Source organism: Penicillium arizonense (assembly GCF_001773325.1).
Source record: "Penicillium arizonense strain CBS 141311 chromosome Unknown PENARI_contig020, whole genome shotgun sequence".
NCBI lineage: Eukaryota > Fungi > Ascomycota > Eurotiomycetes > Eurotiales > Aspergillaceae > Penicillium > Penicillium arizonense.
Genome location: NW_019173297.1, coordinates 245,671 through 269,812, shown reverse-complemented (window position 1 = coordinate 269,812; position 24,142 = coordinate 245,671). Strand labels below are relative to the sequence as shown.

Below are 24,142 nucleotides of genomic sequence, written 5' to 3'. Positions count from 1 at the left end.
ACCCTAAACGCCAAAAATCATAGCTAAAAGACGAAAGAGACTAGACATGAAACAATCTGCAAACCCAGAGATAGCCCAAAAATATGAGATACAGTAAGAAATAAAGGAATGAAACACAGTCAACCCCGAAGAATAACAAAAATGGCGTATGATAGCATAAGCACCTGCCCTGTTCATCATCCGTGTGCGCATATAGCTCCCAGATACCCGAAAGCAGATTTTAAGAGACGCTAAGCTCATCATGATCAGGAATCAACTCATACCCACCCTCAGAAGGAAGGACCTTGGCAGCCACAATAACCGCGCCCGCGCAGAAAAGGCCAATACAACAACTGACAGTGCAAAAGATCCAAGACTGGTCCAGTTTCCAGCCAACAAAGAAGCGATCCTCGTTATCGAACAGGTATGCCTGCAAACACGAACAATCAGTTTACGATTCCACCAGCAACAAAAAGCAGAGTCGACTTACCACTATCGACATACTGGCCGCCTGCACAACAACTGACGTCAGAACCAGTAAACTGAGAACACCCCACCCATTCTCACGCAGCCGTTTCCCGCCAGAGAGAATAACCAGGTATGCGACAATGCTCATACCCTCCAGCACGACGGCAAAGGACATCAGAAACCCGACAGACCGCCACATCGAGCAGAAGTATCGATCTTCGCCATGGCAATCTTCGCGCTGGGGGAAGCTTTCGCAGGTATCCGTTAGGGAGGAGCATCGGTGGTGGAGACCGTAGGAGTAATGGTGGGCGGGCTGGAGTGGAGCGATTAGTGTTAGTCTGGAACCTTGAATCTCGGAGCTTGGAGCTTGGAGCTTGGAGCTTGGAGCTTGGGGAGTTTGGGGAGCTTGAAGAATGAAGGTTGTCGATCGCGACAAGACAGAGATATACCTTTTCACTGTGATAGCTGACCCATTTTGGGATGATGATCGAGGAAAGTGTTAGACCGAATGCTGTTCGCCGGGTTTGGTTAGTATCGAGTTACAACTTGCCTACCTGACGCAGCTGGGCTGGCTGGTATCCTCGTCCCAAGTATAGCTACTTACAAGCGAGGAATATGACAAGCGTCGCGGAGTAGACGATTGTCTTTGTGAAGAATCCCGTGTAGTTTCGATCAGTGCCGCGAGGCACTAGGTTGAAGTCCATCGCTGCCTGTCTGGTTTGGAGTTGATCGAGTATGTGTCGATAGGATTTGGTTCGCGCGATAGCGACCTGCGCATCGGACGAACGTATGCAGGCAATATGAAGTGAGCCCAAGATTCCGACTAGTTGAGAGAGGAAGAGAAACAAGGGAGAGGGGTGGTGGTCTGTGGTATGTGGTACTAAGTGAGGGTCCGGGGACTGATGCGGGCCGATAAGCTCACCGCTAGAGATCACGAGGTATACAGACGGATTCGGCCAAATCCTTGGAAGTACGAGTATAAGTTACAACTTAAGTTGAGTGAAGACATGTGCAAAACTCTACTTCCCCGCAGACCAAATCAAGGCAGATGTCAATGCGCCATGACGATCTGCGCATGTTTCTGGGTCCAATCGGATGCCGGGTCATTTTCTGCAGTAGGTACATTTTCAAGCTTTTTGTCCCACTGAAGACTTACAGATGGTCATATGTTACAGGTTTATTTTACATTAGATAGAATAGATCAATACAGACCAGGGATACCAGAACAAGTGTACTCTGTATACAGAATATCCATGTGTAATAAAGTAATCACTCTTTGGGAGCCTCAAGGGACAACCCTTCGGAAAAGACATCATCATTAGAACTAGGAGCAAAATACAGTCATAATATACACGACAGCATGGTGCCACAAAAAAAAAGAAGAGGTCATGGCATGGCGCGAAAGACCGACCCGGATGAGAACATGCGGATCTAGAGCGAAGCATCAAGCATCAAGATCACCAGAAACAATAATAAAAAAACGCCTGCCAGATACATTCCGTATCAAAGGAGTAAGGATAAAACAATTGCGCCAGGAACTGTCATTGCACTTGCACTTCATTCCGGGCGGCTTCCTTGAAGCATAGCGCGGAAATCGTCGTTGCTCTTTTTGGGCTTGCCACTGTCACCGTCGGTAGTGGTGTCCATTTTGTCGGAACCTGCCGGCGCAGGGGGTTGCTTCTCACTGGGAGCTGCGGTGTATCGTTTCTGTCCAAGACCACCTTTCCGGCCTCCGCGCGCGCCAGGCTGCTGGGGGCGTTTGATCGGACCGGTGGGCTGGAGGTTCGTCTTCTTCGTTGGGGCTTCGTGCTTGAGGGAGGTGACCTTGCTGGTCTTCTGCTCAGCGTGTTGTTGCTTCATATCGTAAACCCTGCCAACATGGATCGGGCGTCCAGGGGCAATTTCCTTCCCTTCAAGCGCCATCGAGGCTTTGCCGGCGTCGTGGATGTCGACAAACTCCACAACAGCACCTTGATGATCCGGCCGCAGAGAGATCTTGACCAAGTGGCCAAATGGCTCAACAAGGGCGCGGACGCGATCCTCATTAACGGTGTCGGGGATGTTCATCAAGGCAATTGTGCGCTGGGCGTGCTCACCAACCGGCACTTCCAGATCGTCCGGGCCTGTGCCGTTGGCCTCGACTGAGGGTGATCCCGCCGTGGCAACTTGAGAGATGACGGTGTGGGTGCTGCGCTTGGCCGGGCCACCAGCCTGAGCAAGTTCGACACGAAGGGGGCGCCTCATGAACATTTTCTCATGCATTGCGAGGGCCTCATTGGCTTCATTCTTAGAAGAGAAGACAATAGAGCCAAAGCCCTTACTACCACCATCGGCCTTGCGCTCAATGTGGACCTTTTCAATGGTGCCATACTGAGCAAATGCTTCTTTGAGATCTTCATCACTGGCCTTCCAGTCAATGTTAACAATGTAGAGCTCTCGTCCATCGTATCTCGCGCCACTGCGAGCTGCTTTCTCCGCAGGGTTAGAGATTTTAACAACAAGCTTCCTGCCCTTTTCATTCGGCATTCCATTGAGCTCTGTAGCGTGGTGGGCCGCGGCTGAGGTAGCAAACTGCACATAGCAGAAGCGTCGACTAGTGTCGAATTTGAGGGAGGGCAATCTAACGTCAACTACTTCGCCGTACTAATCACCACAAGTTAGTAAGAGTGTTGCCTAGCTAGACAAAAAGTGCATACCTTAGAAAAGAGGCTGCGGATGTACTCTTCATCCGCAGTTGAGGCAAAGTTGGTGACCCATAACGTCGTGTCTGCTCCAATCTGTACATCAATGACATTCTCGGTGTCATTGAAGCGTTTTTGGTCACGGGTGACAGCACTAAGGGCCTCGTCCTTGGTTTCGAACTCGATGATCGCAACCTCGGAGTTCTTGTCCTCTCCTTGGAGCATTCGGACGCCGTTGATGGTACCGACCTATAGCTATAGTCAGCAAATATCCAAAAGATTTGAACTGTTTGAACTTGATAGACAACTCACATGACGGAAGAATTGCCGAACCTGATGTTCAGTCGTGTCGCGAGGTAGGTTTTTCACAATCACAGTGGCGTGCTCTCGGTCCCGTTGGAGAACGGCAGGTGCCTCTTCTTTCGGCTCCTCCTTGGCATCCGCTCCTTCATTGCGGGCCTTCTTGCTGGTTGGCATATCCTCCACATCGTCCCGCTTTCTCTTCTCGTGAGAAGGAGCAGCCTCCATCGCAGCCTCCCACTGTTGTTGTTGCTGCTGCTGAGCCAATGTCGCTGCCTCCTGTGCCTCGCGTTCTCTGCGAGCAGTAACGGCTCTCATTGCCTTGCGGGTCTCGATCACGGCAAGCTGTAGCTCATCCGAGTCCTCATAATCCTCGCAGTGAGTAATATAAGTCTGGACGATCTTGTCCGGCCAATCCAAATCCGTCCGCTTGAGCGCTTTTTTCAACACGGCAGTAGCGTAGCTCGGGTTGGGGGTTCGGCGCGCAGCATCCACAGTTGCCTCTCCTTGAACGAACTTGCTCCAGCAGATGAGTTCCCATCCGTAGTAAGCGAGCCAAAATTCATAGCTGCCACCACGTCGGGCCATAAGGCCCTTGAAGGTCTCACGCGCGGTGTCCCAGCTACCGCTTTCACTGGAGAAACGAATGTAGATCCGCTCCAGGCGGAAGAGGGGGTCGCCCTGATACGCCGGGCCGTATTTCTTCTCGCCAAGTTCCTGCACACTCTCAATGGCAGAGCGTATGCCGACTTCGGCGACATCCAGATCTTCATCCGTAGAGTCAGGGAGGAAGGCACGTCGGCGAAGGTAACTACACCAAGTGACGTGGACCTTTAGAACCTCCTCCAGTCCACCAGCGTCAAGGAGTCCAGTGCTAGTAGCCTTGTGCTTGATGTCAGCGATGATATTGAACGGCTGATTTTCTCTCTCTGAGCTCAAGAGATACTGAGACCAGAGATTTCCGGACCAGGGACAATGACGAGTCGCACGATCAAGAGTCGATATTGCTGTAGTAGAGGTACGGCGGTTGAGAGATTCGCCGATGAGAAACATGACATAGTCCTCCCAGAGCGACACATCGGTGGGGTAGTGAAGGACGGCGCGCTGGTAGATAGCATTGACGAGGTCGAAACTAAATTCTCCTCGCTTCCGTCGATCGCGAGTCAGTTCCCAGTCAATGTAATCGGAGTACACAGTCCACTCGAGGGCACGGTCACCAGACTCTTGCACCTTGGCCAAGCGAAGTTCAAACTCCTCTCGTGCGTTGTAAAGTGCCTTTGGCTCCGCCGCCCGAGCAACGGTCTCTGACATGATCTCCTCATACTTAGAGTTGTAATAGGTCGAAACAAAGCCCGAGAACTTCTGGAAAGTCTGATCCCAGGTAGCATGGGGGGTCTGCAGACGAACGTCATATAGTCCTCGAAGGTGGTTGATCTTTTCCTGCGAAGGCGCGCGAGCGATATCCTGGGCATACAGATCGAGCAGGCGGTCCCACACCAGATGGCTATTGTTGATCCTCCATCTGGTAGCATCCGCACCCCTCTGCCACACTTGCAAGACTGACTGCCAGGTGAATACCTCGCGGCCAACCGCCCGATCTTCCTCAGTCCACTGGCTGGAGCTAGCTTCGCCATGGGCGGAGTGGTACAGATAAAGCACCCATTCGCCGTAGATATTCCAGAGTTTTGTGCTGCCAAACTCCTCTTCCACCGATCGCTGGCAGAGTTCCATAACAGCGATACGGCTGTCCACATCATGAGCAAGCATACTCTCATCCTGAATCCATTCGGCCCAGAGATCTTCTCCCATAGCGAAAAGCTTGTCCATCTCTTCGCGGGCTGTCTTCAAGTCGTTGAGCAAGTCGTAGCGTCGTGGGTCGCCGTGTACATCAGGGTTGTTCGGAGGATACACGTGGTTCACGAACCCTGCATGCAGCAGTCCGATGAACTGCACGTGGGCATCGTGCGTGTGGGGATTCAAGGAAATCCGATGGAATAATTCAGTCGCCAACCGCTGCGCTTCCGGATCGAGCGAGGTCGCAGCATAGGTTCTTTGGGAAGGATCCCGTCCGTCAGACATCGCGATATCGAAGGAGATTCGGGAGGTAGGGGTGTTGTGGTTGACGGAGTTTACGTGGGGGTGAATGGTCGAGGGAGACAGCTGGTGCTCATAAGACTGGGTGCTTCGCAGCATACTAGCAGCGTTCGGACGTTGCGGTTGGTGGTGCTGCATCGAAGCCAGGTCGGCCAGAGTGTCCATCCCGGGTGTAGAGGCTTGTCGCGACGGTGGGCCTTCGGTCACAGGTGATGTGCCATTTCCGCCGCTGGCCTTGGCTCCGGCAGAGGAGCCTCCATCTGTAGGTGAAGACTCTGGGATCCCAGCAGGCGCGTATACCTGCTGCGCGAGGGGCGACGAAGTCTTTCCCTTCCGTCTCGGGCCAGATCGAGCTCTCTGGATAGCCTTGTGGGGAGATGGCCCGGCGGCGGGGGAAGCGTTTGACGTGGGAGCGGGCACGGGCGTCGAATTTCCAGACTTGGGATTCGAGTCCGGCGAGAGGAGTGAATTGATGTCCATGTTGGTGGGAAGATGGAGCTAGATCGCTAGAGTTGAGAGGTTAAGGACAAAAGTACCGGAAACGTTTGTCACCGTCGAATATCCACGGATAGTGCTGGAAGTAGCAGAGATCCAGATCATACGACAGTCTTGAAGTTCCTCAACAACACGTCCATTCCTGCATCGACCAGCGCAGGTTGTGTCCAGATTCCCCCTCGTTATTCCGAGTGCAAATGACGTAGGATATGTACACGACGCAGGTTGCGCGACGAACTGTAGCCTTTCTTTCGCAGTGTTGATCTGGCGATGGTAGGTCGGGAAATCGAAGATCCAAAGGAATGGAGGTTCTGAAACTAACGGAGAATGGCCGAGCCGAAGGCAAGAGCGCAAGGTGAGATTTAAGAGCGTTGAAGGATCTCAGATAGAAGGAGAGGATGGGAACCACAGGCTAGATGGCCTGGGAAGGGGAGAGGGATGAAGGGGAAAGACAAAAAAGAGAGAGAAGAACTGAGGATGAGGGCTAGTGGATACTGTGGAGATGGGTAGGTAGAGAAACAGTGACGATGCGCAAAAGAAGAAGAAGTGCGCAAGTGGATAACCTTTAAATCAAAGCTATAGAGAAACAATCTATCAGTGTCTCTTGCCTTTTCCCACCAAGTCGCAAGTTGCTTCTTTGACGCTATTGTGATCGATCACACTTCGTGCCTCAGGCTCCGGCATCCCGCACAGACCACAAGTGCAGGGAACTTCATCTTTTTTCCCGGACTCTCTGCATCAACAACATCAACAGCCATGGCACTCTATACTTCAGGGCAGATGGTCCGCACAGGTATGCTGGGTTCCAATTGACTTTCTTGCTTCACTGACATTTGCCTCTTTCTCTCCAACAGTAGCCCGGACCGGTGTCACCTTCGTGCCTCGACGAACGCTAGCCTCAACCCCAATTCGTTACGCAGATTCTAATGTCGACAACTCCTCCGGCGGATGGTGGTCCGGCTTGAAGAATATGATCGGTGGCGGCAGCAGAGCCAAAGTCACCCAGCGACCCTCGGCCCCCAAGAAGGATGAAGGTTCACTAGGCGCAAGCTCGATCTTCGGGTCCGACTTCCAACCGACAAAGGCCCAAATGCCCTCCAAGCCGCAACACGCAGCCGGAGAATCATCTGAGCGCGATCAAGGCCGTATACAACGAGGACTCCTTCCCGACCCCAACTCCCAGCTGCGGTGGGAGAGGAAAATGGCCGTCCGCGAGATCCGCAAGCGAGGCCGTCTACCAAAGCAAGTCCAGATCAAGCGCACCGAGCGCGAATCGCTCTCGAAATCCCACTGGTTCAAGACCTCGGTAAAGAAGCTGGGTCCTCTAGCCCGACAGATCGCCGGCAAGAACATCGACGAGGCCATTCTCCAGATGCGCTTCAGCAAGAAGAAGGCCGCCCAGGATGTATTGGGACACCTCGAACACGCCAAGAACGTTGCCATTGTCCGTTCCGGTATGGGTCTCGAGGCTGGCAAGGAAGCCAAGCCTATCACTGTCATCCTCAAGAACGGCGAACGCAAGAAGATCTCCAACCCCTCCGATATCTACATCCAGGAAGCCTGGGTTAACCGTGGCCCGTACGGACGTGAGATGGACCACCGTGCTCGTGGCCAGATCAACATGATGCGTCCCCCTACCACAGGTCTCTCGGTTCTGTTGAAGGAGGAGAAGACTCGCATCCGCGAGTGGGAGGACCGCGAGGCCAAAGCCCAGCGTGCTCGCCGCGACCAGCTCTGGACTCAACTGCCGGACCGCAAGATCCCCACACAGAACCAGTACTACAGCTGGTAATTGTGATACTTTGGCGTTTGTATTATTTATATCTAGCTCTTCTGTTTTCGCCCGTTGGACCATTCTGGTTTCATTTGTCTTGCCATTAGCCGATTCGGAGGCGAGAATTTGCATCTTGGGACAGAGAAAGTCGCTCTCGACTTCGCATCTCCCCGGAGCCGAGCGACCCATGTACAATACTGAATAAATTTCCCATCAATATTTTCAACATCACCCCATCACCCCATCACCTCTCCCTCACTTCCCCTAATTAGGAAAAGCCTGTTTATTAACAATCGCCGTAAACTCCTCCATCTCCTCCTTCGTCGCCCTTCCCCCAGAAACAGCACTCATCAAACTCGACAATCTCCCATCCCCATCAGCCCGCTCAAGCAAAGCCATAAGCACAGCCGTAGAAGTCCTCATCATCTCCGGATCCCGCGCAGGGGCCGGTGCAGGTGGTGGCCCCTCTTTCTCAGCAACAACAACGACAGGAATAACACCCCCAGTCGCAAGCGGGAACCGCCGATGCCCAACAACCTCCAGAATACTACTAATAGCACCGGAGTGCGCAGTCATGGAGACGAATACATTCTCATCAGTAGCGAAGACATCGTCAAGGAACCGGCGGAGTCGTGCATCCCGGTCCTGGTCTGACTCGCGCGTCTTCGCGTCCCATAGTTCATCGGCTTCGGTGAAGCCGGGTTCGATAATGTACTCTGGGTACTCGGCTGCGATGACCGATGCTGCTGAGCGCTTGTCACAGGTGTGTAGGCCCATTGTTTCGCGGAGGAGCTGGGAAGTTGAGGATTAATGTTAGATATTCATCACAGACATGGACTTGTCTATTACAGGCCTTTCAAAGAAGAAAGAAAAGGGGCAGGGAAAGAGCCTACCTCTTTAACAGTCGGCTTAAAAGGCTCAGTACCAGGAATAGGCAATCCAGCAAAAGTAATCTGCGCAGTAGCCAGACACCGGTTCAAGGGGCTAACATAATAAGACTGCGGCGCCGGAACACCCTTTTTAATCTGCTCGTCCCAAGCAGCGTGGGCAGTCTTTGCTTGGGAGATACCCTTCTCGGTAAGGCGGGCATCAACCCAGCTTCCGTGCTCGTCTCCGTCTAGCAGAGACCAGTACTCCTACACGTGGTTGTTAATAAAACTTCTATTCTGAGGAGATGTTGGGGCCATGGGTCCACAAACATCCCACGCCTTCGTGCCATAACGAGTCTCGGCGACGTTGTGGACGCCCTCGCCGTGCCGTCCAAGGAAGAGAACCTTGTAATTTTGGCGGGGGTTGCTGTCATTCAGTGTTTTGATGTGTTCACTAAAACGTTGCCATTGGCTGGTTTGGGGGGTTTCTGTTTCTGTTTCTGTGTCGTAGGACTTGGCGATTAGGCCGAAGTCCGATTTGACCTGTTTGGTGCATTAGATATTGGTGTTTTGAGTACGTCACGGCCTGGCTCCACCGGGCTTGCTAAGGCCTGTGTCCCTGGATTACTTACATAGTCGAAGGTGGCTGGATCAGTGGCCGGGTCATCCTGTAGGAAGTAGCCTGGGAGTGTGCTGTAGCGGTACTTCAATTCCGTCATGATGGTTGGAGAAGAAAGGGATGTTGGATGGACGGGAAGCTTTAGGGCTTTCGCGCAACGTGGGGCTGAGCTTGGCGGGACAAGCCAACTTGGGGATTTACTGCATACTGTATACGGTGGACTGTGGATACTTTGAATGGTCAATTGTAAATAAATTCGTAATTTTATCATCTGGGAAGATTTTAATCCCATACAGCAAGTCTGCTCTAAACGCCTTTCCTATATGAAACAATGGTATCATGGCTCATAGCCCAACATTCATCCGACCCATCAACCTGCAAAGCGCGCTCTGCCTCCAACATTGAGCGCCATGTCTCCATGTACACGTGCACCGTTCTTTATACGAACCAAGTGGTCCGCATACCGAGCAGATGTAAGCTATTCTTAGCAGACATTAAATGTCTACCAGAAAAAGATAGGCACTTGCTGATCATGTTCTCAGAAGAAGAGGCCAAGGACGCTGGCGAAAGCCAGACACCCGACGAGTTTTGGAGACCACCAGAAAGCACCAAAACAATAGTGGAAGTAATACCGCCAACACTTTCGCAAAGCGACCGAACGAGGCCGTTTCCAAAGATCGTTGGGATAGCAAAACTGCCATTCCCAAAGACTGTCGGAACACGAGAGAGACCGTTTCCAAAGACATCGGGAGCACCGCGCCGAGACGGCACGGGCAGCTGGTCCCTTGGTACTGATCGCAACCCGCCAGAGACAGGTGCGGCTGAACTGGCAACTGCCTCGAAGGCATTGTGCTGACCATCGTGCCAACGCACACCCATGACACCAGAGTTCCGGACTGCCAGTGGGGAGTGACGGAACCTTTGGTTTCCGGCAATAGCCCCTGGGATCGGTCCTTGAAGTGTACCTGGTACGCTTGTCGTTGGGATAGAGACATTGTCCGCGGTACGAGATGACCGAGTAGTCCTCGGCCGCACATCCAGTACTGGATGACAGACCTGGCCAGGGGTTGATTGGTTGGATGACGACTGTTGAAGTTCTCCCCCAGTGGAAGTGGCAACACCACCAATCGACGCTGGGGTCGATACGCGCCACCGCAGACTCGAATTGCCAGCGGGCTTCCGAGATACGGAACTTGACTGGGGTGCCAAGGTGGAATTGCATTGTCTTCCTTCGGGCAGAACGACATCGTGTCCCGGTGATGTACTCTTTGCAGCACTCTTTCCCGACGTGAGAATAATGTCGTGACCCGATGAGGTCTTGAAAACTGGTTTTCCAGATCCAAGAACCGTGTCGTGTCCCGGTGATATATTCTTCGCAGCCGTTTTCCCCGTAGAAAGAACAATATCGTGACCCGATGAGGTCTTGAACTTTGGCTTCCCAGATACAAGGACCGTATAGTGTCCCGCCGATGTGCTCTTTGGGGTCTCGGTTGTTTGAAGAATCCCTCTGGAAGATCGAGTCACAGCCGGCAGTCCCATCGATGGATCGTGTCCCGAAGAACTGCTTGCTGGCTTCCTGATCGCCTTGACGGTCGGGAGTACTTGAGGTGAGCTGAGGACTGGATCGTGGCCCATGGTTCCCGAATAGCGCGCCTCGGGGAGAATTGGCACATGAAGCATTGGTTGCCTTGGCCTTTCCTGGAACGCGGCATCTATCGGTACGTCGGTGACTCCGGCACGGGCAGCAGCCTTTTCCAGGCAGTTGCACTAGTCGCATGTTAGCGCATTGCTCAAAGAAGTTCCAGGACAGAAGGGTCAATGAAATGCTCAGAACTTACTCGCTTGTGTTGCTTCTTGTGCTTCTCACAAGCACCATACTTCCGAGCCTTGATGTAGTTCTCTCTCTGTGCCTGAGAACGAGGCTTCTGCTTTTTCGGAACGTTGGCGGTGGCGTTCATGTTGAGGTCAAGAACCATCTCCATAGCTCCCGGAGGGGATGCCCCGGAGACGGATGTGTTCTCCCGGCTTGGGCGCGCGGGTTGAGGGGATGTGCTTCCGCGCATGTAGTCAGACCAGCTTGGGGATGAGAAGCTGGTGTTGGAGTCCGAAGACATATCCAGATCGAGAGCGGTGGCATCACACAGACGCTGGAGATGCAATGCGATTGCTGCTTCGCGGCGCTTCTCCTTGATAGAAGCGACACGCGGGTCGGCGGCAGCCTGCGCCTCCACCAGATTCCGGAATGCCATTGTACTGTCATACGGGTTGTACCCCGAGACGGAATCATCGTCGAACAAAGGCGCAGCGGGGTCTGGCATGTACCCTCCATCCATCGAGTAGCCCATCATATCCTCCTGGGTCAGGTGGTAGTTGGTCATACCTGTCCAGGTGGACTGCGGGGGCTCGGAGGGAGAGGGAGTGAAGATGAAGCTCTGATCATCTTCGTAAGGTAGAGTCAAATCCTGGGGAGAGATGGTAGTTTCTGAGGGCGATACCTCCCCATACCCGGCAGGAAGGTCGAGGAATTGATCAAAGTCAACCCACTCGGTAGGGCTTGCATCCATCTGGGGGAAGAACTGATCTCCAACGAAAGCCATAACTGAAAAACCACGAATAGAATGGGTATCACTTGGGGTATCTAAGAATTGAAAAAATTGAGTGTCAAAGAGAGACGGAGGTAAGAGATGATAAGGGTCGGCAAGAGTTGGTCGTTGAAGCCGAGAGAGGAGTCTAGGTAGGTCGTAAAGAAGAGAGGCCTAAGGCTGTATAGTATGTATTGGCTTCCGGAGAAGGTGAAGAACGCCAGACCTGAGGCAACCGTTGATTCTATGTATGCGCTGGGCTGTCAGAGGCGCCTTTCCTCTTCGGGGTCCCCGACTCAGCACTAAACCCTTTTGAGACCCCGACCCCCCGCTTGATCGCTCTAAGCCGCAATATGACTCAACCCCCGGGGTACTGCCCCAGCCATACTGTTTAATATGGTGATCTAGGTACCTTGGGAATGTAACTATTACTATGATGTGTATCTTGCATCTCCAGATCTGCTTCGATTACATCTGTGATCATTTTATGATCTCTCGATGAGATGCTCAAGAATCAGAGGCTGTGTTTATGCATAGCCCACTTGATTAGCACTAGGGCTGACTGGCTGAGCCGTATGCATGTAGAGTGGGACAGTATGGAGTATCATTGCTTCAATTGCCCGATGATATAGCTCCAGATACCTCGGAAGATGTATGAATATGAACAATCTCGATCAATTGACTTTTAAGCCACATTCATCTGGGTCTTGACCCACTATCCATGACACACAGTTGCACTCGGAGCCTCGGCATGGAAAATTCTTTAACTAAAAAAGAAACACAGCTCGCGTTGGATTTGGCTAGTGGATAACACAGACCAACGTTTGATCAAAAACAAGGTGCAGAGGTGCATTAGGGCTATTGATAAGAAAAATGTGGATGTTGAAGACTTGGCTGTATATATATATCTTTGCTTGAAGCTAGTAGTTCAAAGATGAAAATGCAATCTATCAAGGTGTCACTATAAATGACTGAACGAGAGAGACTCATTTCTGTTCATAATTATAACATAGTTCATACTGATAATATAAATGTTGAGGTTGTTGGCTACGTGTGTGTACGCCCACGTGAGGAACATCGTGAGATTTGAGGTGGAGAGGAGCAGCTTAGTAAGGGGCAGACTGGAGGGCTCCCCAGACTTGCCCAGGTGTCGGTCGTCTGTCGTGGCTCGAAACCTCATTGAACAAGTTGTTTGTTTGTGATTGTCCCTCTCCCCCAACGCCCTTCTCTTCATCCTCCCGCCACCTTCATCAACCCCTCCATCTCATCCCCCGCCAGACTTCCAGATCCACCCTCGGTTCTGTTGTGGAGAGTAGACTACTCAACTGATTGGCACCGGGCAATGTTTTGAGGGCAAAAATAGAAAGCCAAAACCCCCCGTACAGTCAGCAGCGGCCGAACCGGAAAATCAATCACGTCACGTTGTCATTTCTCTACCATGGCCGCCGCTTTCGATGAGGAAGACCTCGCCATCCCCCTTGGCCCCTCCGACCGTGATCGTCGTCCAAGGGCACCTCCTAACCCCTCCGCCATGGCAATGCCCCCGCCATCGAGGCCGACCGTCAGGAATGAGGATCCAACACAGTCCCCCTCCACCACGCGGGACATGCAGCGCCTCGACCAGTACCAGACCGTGAAGATACTGGGTGAGGGCTCCTTCGGCAAGGTGAAGCTCGCCATTCACCAGCCAAGTGGCCGGCAGGTGGCTCTCAAGATCATCTCACGACGCAAGCTGCTCTCCCGAGACATGGTTGGTCGTGTGGAGCGAGAGATTCAGTACTTGCAATTGCTCCGACACCCTCACATTATCAAATTGTACGATTGCCCGCGATTCAAGTGCCATTGTCGTTTCATATGACTGACCCATAGCTTCCGAACAGGTATACCGTGATTGCCACCAAGACCGATATTGTGATGGTGCTGGAATACGCCGAGCGCGAGTTGTTCGATTACCTGGTACGAAAGGGAAGGTGTGGTGATGATGAAGCCCGGAAGTTCTTCCAGCAAATCATCTGCGCCGTGGAATACTGCCATCGACACAAGATTGTCCATCGTGACTTGAAGCCCGAGAACCTGCTTATCGACAGCCAGAAGAACGTGAAGATTGCGGATTTCGGGTTGAGTAATATTATGACGGACGGAAATTTCCTGAAGACCAGTTGCGGTAGTCCAAACTACGCGGCCCCGGAGGTTATCTCTGGCAAGCTTTACGCGGGCCCGGAGGTGGATGTGTGGAGTTGTGGTGTGATTCTCTACGTGTTGTTGGTGGGCCGATTGCCCTTCGATGATGACTATATCCCTGCCCTTTTTAAGAAGATCGCCGCGGGCACCTTCCACATTCCTGGATACATCTCTTCTGGAGCAGCCCGCTTGATCCGGTCGATGCTCCAGGTCCACCCTGTTCACCGAATTACCATCCCCGAGATCCGACAGGACCCATGGTTTCTCAAGAACCTCCCTCCCTATTTGCAACCACCACCCGAAGAGTTCATTGCGCCGGGTGTGGATCCGAAGAAGGTTGATAACGGCAAACTCGACCCCGCCAAGCCGGCGCCAGTCCAGCATAAGATACATCGCATTGCAGTCTCGAAGCTTGAACGAAGCATGGGCTACGGCAGAGAGGATATTGAGGAAGCGCTTAGACACCCTGAGCCCAGTGCAATCAAGGATGCGTTTTCCATCGTCGTCGAGAATGAGATGATGCAGACTAATTGTGAGATCTCAACTAGCCTTTTCCCCGCGGCCTTTCGCTAACAGAATTGTAATAGCCCCGACGGAAGATAATTTGTTGGCTCAGAATGTTTCTCAACAGAGGAGCGCTGCACCTTCGTCCGCAGACCGCACACCTGCTCCTCGAACCCAAGCGACTCCTGCCGCTGTCGTTAACAGAACTCAAAGTGTCTCTCGCCGTAAGCCATCGGAGGATGCCCAGCATGCAGACACCGAAGAAGAACCTCGCATCAGCCATGTCCGGATCCTCCCTACTAGCTTGCCATATGTCCATGACCAGCTCATGGAACAACGTGACCGAGAGCAAAGAGCTCGCCACGAAATGCTTGAGCAACGGCGCCAAGAAGGGGCCCATCTTGAACAAGAGGGCCATGGCGCTGCTTATCGGGACATGTCAGCCGAAGAGCAGGCTGCCACAGCCCGGGCACTGAAACCTCATTCACGCAGTGTTGTTGATTTGGACAAGCTGCGCTTCGAGCCACCAATAGGCCAACCCCTCGAAAAACAACCAAAGAGAAGCCGCAAGTGGCAATTCGGTATTCGGTCCCGGAACCAGCCCTATGAGGCCATGCTGTACCTGTACCGGGCAATTGCCGCCCAGGGTGGACTGTGGGATATCCAGCCCGTCGAATCAGGCACAAACATTGGCCCTGATGCAACTTCTTCCCCCGATAAGCCCAAACCTCTGCAGAGCAAATATCCAGACCTGCCCTCCGACTACTACATCCCGAAGGATCCTTGGTTCATCCGCGCACGCCTGCTTAAAGAAGGCATCAAAGCACCAGGGGCCTCCACCAGCGTCTACAACAGCCGCAGCGACCTAGAAGAATTGCGCCGCCGCTTCAACATCTCAGGCGTCTCCGCCCCGACAGAAGACAAGAGCAAAGACTCCCACGTTTCCTCCGCACCAGACAGCGGCCTCACTTCAGGAGCCTCCTCCGCCAACCAACAAAGCGGACTCCCAAACATTACCTACGGTATTTGGGTCTTCATCGATATCCAGCTGTACCAACTTGAAGAAAACAATTACATGGTCGACTTCAAATGCGACGGCTACCAGAACGTGATCCGTGCCAATGGCGACACCGAGTGGCATCCCATCAGCAAGCGTTTCATGAACAAGGAGAAGGAGTTCACCAGCCCTTACCCCTTCCTGGATGTAGCGTCTGATCTCGTGGCCCAGCTGGCTGTGGCGAGTTAGACCAGGCTTGACTATCACTATACTATCGTGGGGGATCTGGCTCTTGTTCATACACAAACGATCATGATACATACATTAATTTCCTGTTAATACTTCCTTTTTTTTGAGTGGCTGTGGTTCCGGTTGCATAGGTGCTTTTGGTTTCTGTTGCATTCGGGTGTGTGTCTTTTCCAGCAAGCGTGGTCTAGGTCTATTTGATGCGGTTTTCGCTCATTGTACGGAATATATTTCAATTGTCTCGCATGAAAATATTTGCTTAAACCTTTTTTCCATCCAAATAGAATAGCTGTCGTATATCCATATAGCTATATAGCTGGAAGCTATCCCCACTTTATACTGACCATTGTGTCGCCTTATGGAATGATTGTACTATAAACGGCCTTGGTACTTACTTCTACGCACTCGCTACATAGAACAGGAAATATGATATCGAAGTCTTTCATTCATTTGCCTCTAGCAACAATTGACCCTCGAAGAACCAGCTTGTCAGTCCTTACCTCCTCCGTAACCTCCACCACAGCCCCCAAAGCCCGCCATATCAACACTCTTTCCTGACAACACCAGCAGTAATGCTAGTAACCCCCCTCCCTCCCTCTCCTGTTTTTGTCTTTTGTCTTTTTTTCCTTCTTATCTTCCCAATTTTATGACCCTCCCATCTGTGTAATGCGCACGAAAGAAGGTTATCCGAAAATCCTGATCTAGTTGTGCATGGCCCCTTCCCACGAGACCCAATACCGACTGCCTGACAAACCAAGGTTGGGAATACAAAGCCGTACCACTGTGACCGGGTAAACCAAGATGACCAAAGAGAAAGGATTTCACCGGCATCGAAGACGAAGCTGTTGAACTCGACCAGCTAAGCAACCAAGGCGCTCTTCCAAGCTAGCGCTTGGGATTCCGGGGCTTCTTGACAGAACCATGGCTGGACACCCGGTTCAGCAAGTCCATGTACACCCGCTGACTACGTCGTCGCTGGCTCTCCGAGTTTCCGCTGTTGGTCCCGGCTCTGCCAACCCGAGATTGATAATGGCCCTGAGTCTCCTCAACAGCAGCGGCATCAACGGGAACATCTGGAGTGTGTGCGGCAGGCTGAGTATCGGCAGGGCGGGTCTGACTACCCAGAGTACCCTCAACATCGTCCAACTCCACAACCCGCTCGTTGTCTGGGATGTCGGGGTGCTGAATCTCTTCCTTAACTTCCTGCTTGCGGGTCGATCGCTGGCGCAGCGCAGCCTCCACAACCCAAGGTTTGAAACTAGGCAGAATCTCAACATCGGGGAAGCGGACACGGCTCGTCTGGAGACGTTGGTTGTTCTTGAACCCAGTCGTCTTCACAGGGCGCTTGCGAGCCTTGCCAGCGGCGTGGCCGGGGCTCGTCGGAAGCGAGAGCTGCTCTGCGCGTTCTTCCTTGCGCAGGTCGCCGAGGTAAGTACGGACATGCTCGACGAGCTCGCGGATGTTGTCAAAGGACTTTGATTTTCCAACCAGCTGGCGAAGCCACAAAGGAACCGGAGCATTTATCGCTGTGGGATGCTTGCGGCTCCGCTGAGGAGCCGCCAAAGCCCGGGAGGCACGGGTTTCCTTGCGGGTGGTCGACGCAGTAGTTCTGGCTCCTGCAAGTTGCTCGTTGCTGTCGGCATCGGGTTCGTTGTCAACACGGAGCTGCTCACGGCGGCGAAGGATGAGCTCGAAGGTGTCAACTCCGCCCCAGCGTTCCATACGGTTAAGAGACTCCAGGAGAAGGTCGCACTGGGTGAAGGGCCATTGATCGGCCCGATACCGGGCTCGCTGGTAGTGCTTCCGGCAGTAGTGCACCCAGACGTACTGGGGAAAGAGCTTGGTCGAGGCTTTGTTTCTTCCGAAGACGTGCGAGACGACCTTGCGCCAGTGCATGCCATCTGGCGAAGGTCCCATCCGGCATGGTGCAGAGAATTCGCACGCCGGATTCTTCTGCTGGTCTTCTGGCTTCGCGATTTCCCGTCCTTGTCTGTGTTTGGGAGGTCCCTGGTGGCGTGGAGTCGAGGTTGTGGTTGGCACAGAGCTGTCCTCGTTGACAAATGGCGGCGGTACGTCAAGACGATTATCCTTCATGAGGTTCCTGGACTCAGGACTTCTGCTCCGAGCCCTTTGAGGGGGATGATCCACCCTCGACCGGTACTCAGGATTGTAGGGGTTCAGGCGCTCATTCTCCTCCCTCAACCGAGCTCCCTGTGCAGGATCATATCTGCCCCGAGTGACACGTGCATTGGTGTAAGGGACAAGGTCAGGGTGTGGCCGAGGGAAGGTAGTTGTAGGAGGGTAGGCGAGGGACGGCGCATTTGAACCGCTCAAGACTCCCGCAAGAGGCAAAGTAGGCCGTGAAAGAGGTGCGTAGGCTGGCTGCTGGGGTGAACTCTCACTAAGACCGAAAGAACCGAGAGAGAAGGGTTGATTGAGGCTATAGAAGAGGACTAAGTTAGTAAAGGTTCATTTAAACAATGTAGACTTGCTAGACAAGCCGAGTCAGGCTTGAGAAGCGAAGAGCAAGTGATGAATAGATGAAGGGCGAGTGAAGTGAATCAAAAGGACTGTGAGATAAGAGCAAGGAAGGTATCAGGTTGCTTGCTTTGTATGCTTACCTGTCAAGAGTCTGAGGACCGTGGAGCGCGCTGCGAAAGCTGATGATAACTGTTAGCAGAGATCCTTTCAAAAGATGAGATAGTATAAAGAGGAGCGAGAAAGGGTAACTGAAGACAAGAAACGCGAAATGATCGGAGATAGAGCATGCAATGAAGAACAGTCTAAGGTAATAGCAATGTCTCTTGCGAAGCCTATTGAGCAACATGATGCCTGATAGGGCCAAGTCAAAATTCCGACCACCGTTGGTCGTTGATCCAGGTCAGTGCCACTTTTCGAGAGCACTGCCGATGCTGGAGTCTTGCCATAGTTCTATCAAAGACCATGAGTCTGAACAGGCTTCGCGAGACTAAGTCCTTGAAACAGCCATATTGCCTTCAATCTTTCTCGGGCCGTATGTCGACAGGTGGATAATCAAGCCAAGAAAAAGGGAAGAGAGGCATAACATCCCCATGCAAAAGAATGATAAGAAATAGGCGGACATATTTACCCAGTGTGCTCGGTAGAAATATCGTCTGCATTGATCGCCGTAAAGCCCGGGCGCCTAAGCACGATGTATTAGCAGTGATATTTAGACCGCGATGGTATAATTTCCAGTGCAAGAATAGACCCAAGGCAAGGTGTTGAGGGGTTGCCAAAGAGCGTAGAGTAGGGGATATTCATGTGTGATGATGGAAATGGGAGAGTATGCCTCACGAGACATCCAGTGTCAGGTGCCAGATGGGATAGGGCTATCCCAATATCATCGGAGATGTGACCCGTAAACAACACAAACTCGCTACGTTAAGGTGGCACGTTGGAACGAGATAGATGACAAGAGGGACGTGATGAGAGGGTAGAGGATGGATAGGAAAGCGTGATGGGATATATGAAAGCTTTGATGTCTTGTGTACATACACTGCTGCAGACTGACTTTGATGGTTGCCCTCCGGGCTGCCAGGACCAGAGTTGGTCTGACGCGGTAGATCCATCTGTGATGGATGAAAAGGGTTAGAGATTGATCTGCAGATGTCTGATGATGGATGAGTCTCATACCGTGATGCAAGTCTCAAGCAGTCAAAGAAATGGAAGGATGAGCTTGAGAGATGGATGATGGAAGACGAGGATAGGAGAGGAGGAAGATGAATTGGATAGGTCTTTGGGTTTTTATATTGGATGGTGTTTGCTTTCGCTTTCCCAAGGTGTGCTTGCTCGAGGTTAGGGATCTGGGAGGGAATTTGCCTACAAACTACGAAGATTGGACTTGATTGCTTGAATATTAGTTGTTTAACAGTAGGACAATATAGCATAGAGTGTCTTGTCCCTTGACATTTTACTACGTAGTTCATAGTGATATAAGAGCTAGGCTATTGGCAGTTCACACTGCTAAGGCCTGAAAAGACGCATGAGGCTTTTAAATGTCATACAGCTTGAGTAACAGTGCAAGAGCATGGTTTTAAGGAAGACATTCAGCCTCAGAAGCAGAGGAAATGAGCTGTGCTCAAGTTCTCCCTGTAGGCTTTCAACAACAGCATATATGGATGCCGAAGAGGCACATAATGGAAGATACAAGCTTACAAGTAGAAAAGGCGGCTCACGCGCTGTCGTTAGAGTTATTCAGGGCTGGTGGTTGAGCCCCCCTTGTCCTGCTTCAGGTATGATCTTCAAGCAGTACAAAGGATCTTACCCGCTTGTCATAAACGGAAGTCCAAAATTGCCAGTTGGAGGGCCGATGGCTTGACACAGGCCGGACAGGTAAGTAAGATACATATCGGTAAATACGATCACTCTGTTAGTCCCTGAGACCAATAGATGGGCACGACACCAAAAAAAAAGCCCACCGGGAGCTCCGACGTTCGGGTCGAACTCGGGCTCTCACTGTACGGTACGGCCAATACAGTAGCTGCAGTGTTTTACCACTCAGCTATTTCAGTGGGATGTTAGAAAGTAGGGGTAAAAGTGGTTGATAGAAGGTTGTTTTTGCGTCCCAATTAGGAAGGTAAGGCTCCACCCATATATACCACCACGTACCTGTCTACTGTGTATTAATCACGTGCTACCCCACATAGAGCTTGAAAAGCAGGATCTAGAACATTAACCATACAAGCTACAGGGCAGGCGATATCAAGCCACCCAAGAACTGCGCAAAAAAGTACGACATTCTCAAGGCTACAACAGAAAAAAAAAAGTTTTTTTAAGAGCAAGTAACAAGAAATCAAGATTCATTTCCACAAGGTATCATCGGCTTATTCCGTTATGTGTACATCACCAAAAGATGTAAAATCTCACAATCCGAATCCAAAAACCCCAAACAAACGCCATCTTTGCCGGATATCGAGAAACAAAAACAAATGCAATCTGAAAAGCAGAGTTGAAGAGATCCCGAACCGGGATATAAGATCAAGAAATCACCCACGAAACACGTCGCAGTACATAAGTACATAAGTCATAACATGCAATATCAGAAAAAAGCGTTTTAGCTTGCGTAGCCCATAGAAGCTGATGACCTGGGTACGTATTTGCGGATTGCTCCACGACCAGGACTACAACCCGCCGAGCCGATATCGATTGTACTTAGTTCGCGGCTCAAGGCGTCCATGCGGACATTACCGTTAGGATTCCCGGACATGACAGGGTAGCTTGGGCTGCCGTGGGTGATTGGCACCTTTGAAGGGATTGGGGGTCCTGTGTTGTAGTCGTAGAGTGGTGAGCGAGCGCTAGGCGATGGAGAGACGGAACCTCGAGAGGAGCGGGGACGCTCGGTTGATGTTGGTGTGCTGTAGCCACGGCTGTCTGTGTAGCTATCGGAGCGTCCATGTGCGTAATCCATGCGGGGTGGAGTGCGGACCATGGATCCTGGGCTGGCGTGTACGTGTGCTGGTGTGTACTTTTTCGGTGAGCGGTCGTATGTGGTCTCTGTTTTGAAGCCTACACGAGGGGGCCCTGGTGCGCGGGAGGTGGTAGACTCGTTTCCTCTTGATGTTGGGCGGGGCGAGTGCTTGAAACGGATAATGACCTCGGGTTTGCGGTTCTTTCTTTCTGGTTCGGGGGCCCAGGTATCGGTGGGGAGATGGTCTGACGGATCAATCTCACGTCCATCGTCCCCGATAATTGGCTGATCCACGTCTCGTGGAGGCTCGCTATGAGCGCGCACCAGAGAATCTCTGGAGTGGGAGGGTGAGTCATAGCCTGGGGAAGGGTCTCGGCTGGGGGGACGAGATGTATGAGGGTTGAGGGTGCTGTAAGAGTCGGGTGAGAAAGGGATTGAAGAACTACCACGGCCATCTGAAGATGAAGGTCGCGGACTGACGGACTTCCTCGTCACTGCGCGCATATCAGGGCTCACAGATCCAGATCCACCTCTGCTGGAGGATGGTCTCTCAGCAATGGGCCGTGGAGACGTCTGTAGAGGGTGAATAGGAGCTTCGTAGAGAACAGGTGCTGAGACAGGAACCGGTGCAGGTACCTCAGACAGCATCATCTCATCGTCCCAGTGTGAACTGCGTCTCCGAGTCGACCTTTCAAATGCTGCTCTCTCGGATGCATCTTCTGGTTCATAGCCAGCAACCAAGCTTGCTGGCACGGCCGGGGAATGCCCCATTAGGTGGGATGGCGTAGACATAGATGATGGCAAGTTGGTTGCTGGTGGTCGTGAAGGAGTTTGCTTGGGGATATAAGGCACGTAAGACTGTGGGGAAGTTCTCGGGGCGCGCAACTGAGAATGCGACTCTCGAGATCGGTGAAGTGGTGGTGGAGGTGGCATCATCCCATCCTCATCTTCATCCTCAACTCGGGGTTGCATTGTGGCGTATTCTGGGTGGTGTTCAGGACGGCCGGTTATTTGGAGAGGCCTAACAGAGTGCGGGTGGTATCTAGGGTCATCCACTGGGCCCGAAAACGAAGCCGACCTAGGGAAGTCTTGAGCTGGCAGCTCATATGCATGTGTCACAGGCCCATAAGCCGCAGGATCTGGGTTGTAGCGAGGGTCTTCAACATAGTGATCTTGATGTCCGTGGTTGTACATTCTGCCCCGCGAATCTGCCTCATACACCGGCCCTTGCCTAGCTAACCCGTAGTCCCGAGAGGGTGGCTGATCATAATCGGACTGGCTCCGCGGTTGCTGAGGTCGCGAGTCATACGTGTCCTCGAGGGATTCCTGGGCATGATATGGGATTTCATGAGTGGTTCTTCGTGAGAGAGGCGCCACGGCTTGCTCTTCCCATTCCTGCGTGTAAGTATCAGCACCGTCGTATCCACCCCGAGACGGGGGCAGAGACTGGGGCACGGGAGATGGTGCACGATACATGGGTTCCTCGTATGCAGGCTCCGCGAGCCTCGGGGCGTATGCTAGAGGCTCTGGAGGAACAGGCATGGAGTTTGCATGCTCAGGAATTGCCGGTCTGGACGGAACTGGGTGCTGAAGAGGTGGAGGCGCAGAATGGGCCTGCTCAAGCGGCGCTGGTCGTGCTGGAGCTGGAGCTCCAGGTGGGCCACTGGGCAGGGGACGACGCTTGACGTCCTTCAATTGTCGAGGACCAGACACTCCAGTGCTGCTAGGTGCGCTGGGGATCTTACCCTGGACCCTGTCCGCGGCTTCTTGTCTGCGTTCAAGCACGGCTTCATCTTGCTCTCGCGTGTCGTAATAAGTCATTTCAATTCGAATATCTCCTGCATATTTTCCACGGCATTGCAATGGGTGCCAGTGGTCGTTCTGGCTTCCACCAGGAATGATCAAGTTGTGCAAGTCGATCCAGGTCTCACCAATCATGTCGGTCTTCTTGTCGTCATTGAATACCGAGACCTTCAATTTGAAGTAATCTGGGGATTCGTGTACGGTGAATCGGAGCTCCGAGTCCCTAAACAATCGTGTAAGCCCACATCCCCTCCGCGATTTGTTGCTTCTAGCTTACCATCGAGGGGTCTGTCCTCCCCGCAGGTCTGTTTGTGTTTTCTTTGCTTCCTTGCCCAATCGTGCTGCACAGTAAGGGTTCTGCTTTCCCATCGTCTTGCGGTTTGGAAGGTTCTTGGCGCGATCAATGATCGCAACCAGGGTACCAATGATAGGGCCATCGACCGAGATATCGGCGAAGATGCCGGCGGCATGGTTGACCTTGGTGTGGGTGAGTTTGGTCGACATGGCGTTTGAGTCCCAGGTGTTCAGAAAGACTCAATCACCCCAGTGTCTCAGGAAGTGCGAGAGAGAAGAAGAAAAGAAAGAGAAAACATAGAGCTGGAATGTCTACAGTATTGGCGGTGGCTGGGGTGTATCAGATCGGGGGGTCTGATTGGTTGTAGCCCCTGGCGCCGGCGTCTGGACTCGGGTGTTTTCCATACGTGACCTTACATGTACATCACAACAATGAACTACTGTGCGTCACTGCATTGATGCTTCACATCGTATTCCTTATATCTGGTCTACTATTGCATATATTCACTTATTCACTTATTAGCAACACACATGGGTAATTGTAGCTTCAATTTCTTCACACCCAACCCCTGTCAGGCACTTATGTGGATCTCGATCCCCAGCCACCTCCGATTCAGACTTGCATTCCCGTAGTGGGACAAGGAAAACACAGCGATTGGCAATCAGGTCCAGATCAGATCGTCATAGACACTTTACAGTACTTCTTGAATCCGGTTTCAGCTGTGAGGTTCTATCAAGCTGTCGTGGTTCCCCCCCACCTTTAGGGTTGAGCTGCACCCCGATGGATCTGCTACCCCCCACCGCATCGCCATAGCGACCACTGATTGA

General features: G+C 52.3%; 8 protein-coding genes across 8 annotated transcripts; 2 read left to right on the top strand and 6 right to left on the bottom strand.

The window, feature by feature from the left end:
* Positions 1 to 220: 220 nt before the first annotated feature.
* On the bottom strand, positions 221 to 1,151 carry PENARI_c020G12550 (uncharacterized protein; the record flags this gene model as incomplete). Its single annotated transcript, XM_022635133.1, has 4 exons — positions 221 to 409; positions 470 to 760; positions 897 to 958; positions 1,052 to 1,151. The coding sequence occupies 4 exons, from the start codon at positions 1,149 to 1,151 to the stop codon at positions 221 to 223; spliced, it is 642 nt and encodes a 213-aa protein (XP_022485052.1).
* An 853-nt stretch (positions 1,152 to 2,004) lies between these two features.
* PENARI_c020G02741 (U6 snRNP complex subunit PRP24) lies at positions 2,005 to 6,002 on the bottom strand (the record flags this gene model as incomplete). Its single annotated transcript, XM_022634968.1, has 3 exons — positions 2,005 to 3,090; positions 3,144 to 3,377; positions 3,441 to 6,002. 3 exons carry the CDS (start codon positions 6,000 to 6,002, stop codon positions 2,005 to 2,007), a joined length of 3,882 nt encoding a protein of 1,293 aa, XP_022485161.1.
* Positions 6,003 to 6,773: 771 nt separating this feature from the next.
* Positions 6,774 to 7,809, top strand: PENARI_c020G12420 (mitochondrial 54S ribosomal protein uL22m; the record flags this gene model as incomplete). Its single annotated transcript, XM_022635130.1, has 2 exons — positions 6,774 to 6,810; positions 6,872 to 7,809. The coding sequence occupies 2 exons, from the start codon at positions 6,774 to 6,776 to the stop codon at positions 7,807 to 7,809; spliced, it is 975 nt and encodes a 324-aa protein (XP_022485218.1).
* A 246-nt stretch (positions 7,810 to 8,055) lies between these two features.
* On the bottom strand, positions 8,056 to 9,379 carry PENARI_c020G08137 (histidine phosphatase family protein; the record flags this gene model as incomplete). Its single annotated transcript, XM_022635055.1, has 4 exons — positions 8,056 to 8,583; positions 8,685 to 8,927; positions 8,991 to 9,203; positions 9,293 to 9,379. The coding sequence occupies 4 exons, from the start codon at positions 9,377 to 9,379 to the stop codon at positions 8,056 to 8,058; spliced, it is 1,071 nt and encodes a 356-aa protein (XP_022485165.1).
* Positions 9,380 to 9,717: 338 nt separating this feature from the next.
* PENARI_c020G09058 (uncharacterized protein) lies at positions 9,718 to 11,876 on the bottom strand (the record flags this gene model as incomplete). Its single annotated transcript, XM_022635072.1, has 2 exons — positions 9,718 to 11,046; positions 11,118 to 11,876. 2 exons carry the CDS (start codon positions 11,874 to 11,876, stop codon positions 9,718 to 9,720), a joined length of 2,088 nt encoding a protein of 695 aa, XP_022485081.1.
* A 1,423-nt stretch (positions 11,877 to 13,299) lies between these two features.
* On the top strand, positions 13,300 to 15,792 carry PENARI_c020G08351 (serine/threonine-protein kinase; the record flags this gene model as incomplete). The annotated part of the gene is made up of 3 exons (XM_022635060.1): positions 13,300 to 13,676; positions 13,742 to 14,574; positions 14,630 to 15,792. The coding sequence occupies 3 exons, from the start codon at positions 13,300 to 13,302 to the stop codon at positions 15,790 to 15,792; spliced, it is 2,373 nt and encodes a 790-aa protein (XP_022485197.1).
* An 882-nt stretch (positions 15,793 to 16,674) lies between these two features.
* PENARI_c020G09927 (putative pathogenicity factor) lies at positions 16,675 to 19,379 on the bottom strand (the record flags this gene model as incomplete). The annotated part of the gene is made up of 4 exons (XM_022635082.1): positions 16,675 to 18,229; positions 18,411 to 18,449; positions 18,899 to 18,952; positions 19,306 to 19,379. The coding sequence occupies 4 exons, from the start codon at positions 19,377 to 19,379 to the stop codon at positions 16,675 to 16,677; spliced, it is 1,722 nt and encodes a 573-aa protein (XP_022485099.1).
* A 1,484-nt stretch (positions 19,380 to 20,863) lies between these two features.
* PENARI_c020G11699 (uncharacterized protein) lies at positions 20,864 to 23,524 on the bottom strand (the record flags this gene model as incomplete). Its single annotated transcript, XM_022635117.1, has 2 exons — positions 20,864 to 23,243; positions 23,298 to 23,524. The coding sequence occupies 2 exons, from the start codon at positions 23,522 to 23,524 to the stop codon at positions 20,864 to 20,866; spliced, it is 2,607 nt and encodes an 868-aa protein (XP_022485087.1).
* Positions 23,525 to 24,142: the final 618 nt, after the last annotated feature.